This window comes from Enoplosus armatus, chromosome 20 (genome assembly GCF_043641665.1).
Source record: "Enoplosus armatus isolate fEnoArm2 chromosome 20, fEnoArm2.hap1, whole genome shotgun sequence".
In the NCBI taxonomy this organism is placed as follows: domain Eukaryota; kingdom Metazoa; phylum Chordata; class Actinopteri; order Centrarchiformes; family Enoplosidae; genus Enoplosus; species Enoplosus armatus.
In genome coordinates this window covers 13,104,129-13,110,521 of record NC_092199.1, presented here as the reverse complement: position 1 = coordinate 13,110,521, position 6,393 = coordinate 13,104,129, and the positions used below count along the sequence as shown (strand labels likewise).

Below are 6,393 nucleotides of genomic sequence, written 5' to 3'. Positions count from 1 at the left end.
TTTCTGATTTCCTTATAAAAACAACATTTCCATAACACCCTTTCTACATATCCACCCTTTGCCTAGAGCAGGGCTTACAACCACAAAGTCTTCACATCAGTTGTACAGTTTGACCCCAATATAACTCCAATCCTGTTCAGTGCATTGAGAGAGAAGGACACTAACCCAACCTCCTCCCTCTGTCAGACCCTCCCCAACCCAACCCGCACACACACCCTAAAAAAATCTAAATAAAATAATCTTCTCTGCAAAAGAAAACAACAAAAAAACAAGAACAAATATATATGTATACTATATACAACATGGTATATTATACATAATGCTGTACAAAGCGCACGCGCGCACACACACACACACACACACATACGCACACACACACACACACATACGCACACACATACGCACACACATACGCACACACACCAATATCCACGCACCGTTCAAATAAACAATCCAACTACCTGTACATGTTTCTCCGCACCTGATTAGGAGGGAGAGAGGTATTGACGTGTATGGCTTGACAGGAGAAGAAATCGTTTCGTGTTTTCTGCACGTTAAGCACTGGACAGATTAATATTCAGAGTGTTAGAAACATACCGACTGAGTGTCATGACGTCACCTCTGCTTGATGAGCACAGGTGTACACGTGCATGACTGCACATACAGCACAAACACACACACACACACACGCGCTAAAGCACTATTTACTTAGAGCTCATTATATGCCAAACAGGGTCATCGCAGTCACTCAGCAAACACACACGCATTTACACACAAATGTCCAAACTACAGTGTTTTTTGGTCCTGTTGGGGATCTCCCAATCACGTTGTCATCGTCAAACTACCAGTATAAGACCATTAAAACCCTCCAAACCAGTGTGGTTTACAGTAAGTCTCTCCTGCTCTCTGAGTCAGTCTTTGTTTCAGAAAGCCAAGTCTGCCACCCTGCCTCTGTAGCATATCCAAGCTACTGTTCTCCAAAGTGCTCATGTCCTTGGTTCCTGTTCTTTTGTTGCAGTAATCTTGTCGCAGTGACGAGATACTCTGTTATTTCAGCCACAGGAACGGCTGTAGCCTCTCGCTGCGACAAGGAGCCTCAGTCCACATCTGATAAAGAGGTTAAATCTGACGTGGATCAGACTTTTTTCCCCACAACAAACCAGACTCCTCTAAGTGCCAGTACTGTTGGGCTTTATCCAGTGGGCTAGCTCCTTCTCTTACAAGGGACAGATCAATACGCAGAGACCAAACTCTTTGTCTTGGTTTCCCCTCTGTCCCCTGCTCTGTTCTTAACGGACCATCCTTGAAGTAGTCAACTCCAGACTTCAGGTCAATATTTGGATTTCTCTCTAGCTGGTGGCGCTAGGACACAATGGCCATGCCGTCCGCGCTGATCAGCTGGCCCGTGGTGGGTTCGTAGGTTCCGGCCAGGTAGAACAGGTCGTTTGTCGTGTTGCCGGGCTTGCGATCATGCATCATGTGGTCATATTCGGCCTTGCTGACCACCTGGCAGCGATGGGAGATGGTCTGCACGTCATTCTCATCTTCGTGGCTTGACTGATACAAGGCATTCTGGGAGAGAGACAGGAAGAATGTGTTCAAAATCAAAATGTTGCATTTACAAATACTTTCACAAGGAAAGTGGTAAGTGGCTAGGTTGTCGTGTTTTTGTTGGTTCCGTTTTCACTCTGCACTTCCCACAAACACCTCCTTTGTCATGTCTTTTACTGTGAGTTTTCTCATGATGAAGTTTGAGTTTCTGCAAGGGGGATGTTTTATGTTTGCTCAGCAGTGGTGGATGTTGCCGCTCCTGCTAACTTGCTTTTTCTATTTATTCCAAACAAACCACATTGCTAGAAATGCAAAATGCACGACTTCCTGTGCAAAGACCCACCTTACACTGAGTATGCAGAACTGCAAATGGTAACAGTTTCATGAACTAAGTGGAGGTTCAACCATTCATATCAGATGGGAATGAGGAATAAAAAGAAGCAAAGTGGTAATATATTTATATGAAAATGTCACGGACTGTTACTTTGACCATTCCCGTTTTAGAAATTTTGCTCCCACTCCCTGGTCTTTACCTTGCCGTCACGGTGTCGTTTCCCCAGGCAAGTCTCCTCCGGGTGGTAGAACCACTTGACCCTGACCACCATGCTGGAGCTCCACGACTCCCAGAGGCTCTCCACTCTGCCCACATAGGGCAGCTGGGGCCGGCCCGGTGACAGGAACACAGCACAGTCCCCGACACGCACCGTCTCCTTGCCCCGCACGATGGCCTTGTAGAAAAGCTTGCGGGCTTTACCCTTCAGACCTCTCCTCTGTCGGAGAAAGAGAATAAAAATAGCACTCTCAGTCAATTTATTCAGTGTGGAGGGTTAATTTCACCACCAGTCTCGCTTTAGAAATTAATTATGATTTTTGTTTGTTTTGCAAAACCCAGTCTACCAAAGTATGGTAAGATTTAACATTTCTTTACGAGCCATAAAATAGCTTCTATAAAATACGTGTGGGGGTGGTTCAATGCCTAACACCAATCATCACACTGATCCTATTGAGTTACACAAACTCTTAACCTGATAAAGGTGATGCTATGGAATTCATGTTGAAATTAAAGGGTCAGCTTCTTTTTCAGCTGCACATCTCAGTTGACAGATGCAGTCGTGACTACAGAGCCAACAACACGGTAGGATGGAAGCTGAGAGCTGCAGCAGTTGCTCAAACCGCTTTGTTCCGTTATCTCAGGATTGTGACTTAATAATCAGGGTAACAAATTCAGTGATTAACCACACCAAGTAAGCCTGACAGTGTTACCAATGTAAACCAATGCAAAGAGAGGTCATATTTGATCATTTACTGTATGTAATCAAGTTATGACACAGCAGAAACTGCAACAAAAATCAGCAACCTGCTTAAGTTGAGAGCTTAACTAGAGTACTGATATCCAAGACAACCGTTTTGAAACCATATAAAGGATAATAAAGTGTGATTATGGGAAAGTCAGGATTTCAATCTAATGAGAAATCACAGCTGCTCCCAAATTCTGCAATACAGTGATGAAAAGCAGAAAGGTTACCAAAATAAAAGAGATCTTGGAAAAACAATCTCTTCCATCTCTTCGACAACATCTTGAATTTGGAAAACATATCAAATACAACCCAAAGTGTCCTACCTGTGTGGGATTCCCGGACCATTTCCAGAGCTGGCGTCCAGGCAGAAGGGGAGCCATGTTAGGCAGAGGCTCAGGTGAAGACATCCTCTGCCTCTTAGCTGTTGCCGGGTCCTTGGAGGCAGGTTTTGTCTGCTGGCTCACAGGACTGCTTTGGCTCTGATGGTGGCTGTTAGGAATTCCTTCTTTCCTCTTCAGCTGGGTCTTGCTACTGTTAGCCACCATACTTCCTTTTGACATGAACTCCTTCCTGTCTTCCACTCTGTCAGCCCTCACCTTCACCCCTGAGACAGCCATGCTGGCTTTGGCCACGTAGCCATGAGCCGGGGCTGAGGCGGAGGGAGAGGAGCTTGAGGTGGTGGGGTCTGGGAGGTCGGAGGTCATGTTCTGCCTGTGCTTGTGTTTGTCCTGCTGGAGCAGTGCGCGGCGCAGCAGCACAGAGGAGGACTCTTCATCAGAGGAGTAGGAGGAATCGTTGTCTGAGGAGCAGAGGGATGAGGAGGAGATGGAGCCGGAAGAGGAAGAAGAAGAGGAAGAGGAGGAGAAGCAGACGGAGAGACGAGAGAGAAAACGACCACCACGGTGGGACGTAGCTGCTGCACTTCTTCCACGTGCTTCAGCATCTTGACCCTCCTCCTCATCATCCTCGTCCAGCTCAGAGTAAGAGCTGGGGCAGTCACTCGGATAGTCCAAACTGTAATCCCCACCCTGGACTCCAATACCTGCTGACAGAAGACCTTTTCTCAGAGGTGGAGCGCCCTTTAGATTAGTCTCAGAGCGAGCCCCTGCGCTGTCTCTTTCCCCTCCTCCTTTCTTGCCATCCTTCACCAGCAGGGCAGGGTGAATGTATCGCAGCGGCGCTCCAGCGGAGGTAAGACTCTTGCCTACTCTCCCTCCACTCCCCCCAAGTCGAAGCAGGGCCTTGCTGTTCTTTGTTTTAGGAGAGGTCACTCCTTCGTGGTCAAGCTTCACCAGGAACTGTTTCCTGTCGCGTTCACTCACTGGCTTCCTGCTTCCAGCTGCCATCGCCATGGTAACAGCTGAGGAGCAAGCAGAGGACGAGGAGTCCCGGGTCCCAATGGAAGCTACTGTGGTAACCGGTCGCCGAGCTCCAGAGCTTCCAAAAGTAGAGTAGCCGTTGGCGATGCTACTGAAGGAGTCACCTTCAAAGGGGGAGCCAAAGATACCTTTGATGGGCATCGGGGGTGCGAAAGGGTGGGAGGTGGGCCGATGAAAGAAAGCCAAGTCTCGCTCCCGTATCCTCCTCTGGGTCTTGCGGGACGTCCCATTGAAGAGGAAGAAGTCAACAGGCGTTCTCTTCCTGGGTGCGGACCAGTTCAACAAGGAAGCGTTGCCTTTGGTTACAGTGTCTGTTACAGATGTTGGGGTGCTGGCAGTCTTAGGCACTGAGTGGATTTTCTTCGGCCTGCCAACTGAAAAAGGAGCCGGCAACAGAGAGGATATATAATCAATATGAACTGACACATCTGAAGAGCAGACTGAGATTAATTGTGGAACCAAGAGCTTTGGAGAAACTTAATATCTTTATCTCCTTGATCTTCACCTAGCCAGGTAAGTTTCGACACATTCATTACTCAAACTACAACAAACCTGGTAAACCTGTCTCTCCCAGCTTTATTGTCACCCTGAGTTTGTGATGAGTTACATGTATGTTGCTTAACTTCACAAAGAACACTGATGACACTTCATAAAATCATGATTGATGTGGTCATATAGAGGCTAAATGGCAGGCGGCAAACAAGGAATTCTAATTTACGAGTTTCTATACCCCCTCTCAGTGCTCTCCTCTGACTCGGAGGCATCTGATAATTGGTTGACAGTTGGAACTGTAAATGATTTGGGGGATTTTAGTAAGGCCTGAAGGACTGTGTGTTTCTGTGTATTTACTAGTTAGACCAGTACTTCTCAGAAAACATATATTACAGCTTCAGTGCATGTGTGTGTGTTCACATCCTGAGTGGATTCCTCAGACGGTCTTATCAAATAGATAGCCAGTCTTTCCTATTATCATTATACATTACAAACTAAAGACCTTCCAAATGGGCAAATCTTCACAAAATATTATGCGTTTGTTGGAGGAGTGGCATTAAACACATAAAATAAAAGGACAGAGGATGCCTCACCTGGTCTTTTCTCTTGGGGTCTACCTGCTGGGTCCTCACTGGCTGGTTTCTCTGTGGGTGTGTCTTTCTTCTCCTGGGTGGAGCTTCGCCGACCGCGGCGACCCGGTGAGATCAGAAGTGCTGGAGAGGGTTCAGCGCCTGACAGAGAAGGGTCTTTAATGGAGGAATTTCTTTCTTTCTTTTCTTTCATTCATTCATTCAGTCTGTCCGTTTCTTTCTTTCTTTCCATCCTTCTTTTTAAAGCCATACTCACAGTGGATTTGGTATCCAGGGGGCAGAAGTCTGATGTTTGCGAGGGAGATCCTTCCCCTGTCTCCATCATCAAACTCCACCATCACACTGCCCTCCTTCTCCTCCTCACCTGGACCTCCTAAAGCACAACACAGGATGGGAGGACGTGAGTTGCTGGGAATGTGCCAGTGTATGTGTGCAGAGTGAGGCTGTCGGTGCGTCTCACTCACCTCGATGGACGTAACCAGGGTAAAGACAGCGAGAGCGCTCGCTCCAGTAGGCACAGACTCGCGTTCCGGCAGTCAGGATGGCCTCGGTCTGAGGCCGCACGTCTAACACCTGAAGGGAATCAGAAAAATTCACTGTATAACGCATGGAGTTTCAGTTCAAGTTACCCAGCACTGCACAACTACCAACAAAACTGTAAAATGTAATAGATGCAATGGAGCCTGAAGACAGAAACTCACAGCTTCCTGTAGTAGTTGCTCCAGCGAGTAGATCCGGGGGCGATTCCCTCGTTCCCCTTCGATTACAACGCTGAATCTAAGAGAAGAAACAGGAAAGGGAAATTCATGAAAAATAACATTCACTCAAGTTCAAGTCATTTTAATTTGTAAGTTGTAATTTTAGCACCATTGTCACTCTTAGATTCCAAGGTTATCTTTTTAAAACAGGGTTTTTGTCATAAGTGCTCCGTTTTTTTCATTGGCAGCTGTGTTGGCTGCTACTGCTGTGTGTCTTGGCTTTGTAGTTGTTTGTCAGGATTCTCACCGCTGCCAGGCATTTAACTAACACTAAGCTAAGTTTTCAACTCTTTTGTAAATCAGACAAGACTCTTGTTGCAATATG

At 46.7% G+C, this 6,393-nt stretch overlaps 1 protein-coding gene across 1 annotated transcript in view; it reads right to left on the bottom strand.

Annotated features, from left to right (window-relative positions):
* Positions 1-1,362: 1,362 nt before the first annotated feature.
* Positions 1,363-6,393, bottom strand: part of bahcc1b (BAH domain and coiled-coil containing 1b) — a 48,674-nt gene continuing 43,643 nt past the window's right edge. The window contains exons 21-27 of the mRNA XM_070926991.1: positions 6,012-6,087; positions 5,775-5,883; positions 5,567-5,683; positions 5,314-5,451; positions 3,173-4,602; positions 2,085-2,321; positions 1,363-1,572 (exon numbers count right to left, since the gene is read on the bottom strand). Of these exons, the coding sequence (XP_070783092.1) occupies positions 1,363-1,572; positions 2,085-2,321; positions 3,173-4,602; positions 5,314-5,451; positions 5,567-5,683; positions 5,775-5,883; positions 6,012-6,087 (2,317 nt within the window). The remainder of the gene's footprint in view (positions 1,573-2,084; positions 2,322-3,172; positions 4,603-5,313; positions 5,452-5,566; positions 5,684-5,774; positions 5,884-6,011; positions 6,088-6,393) is intronic.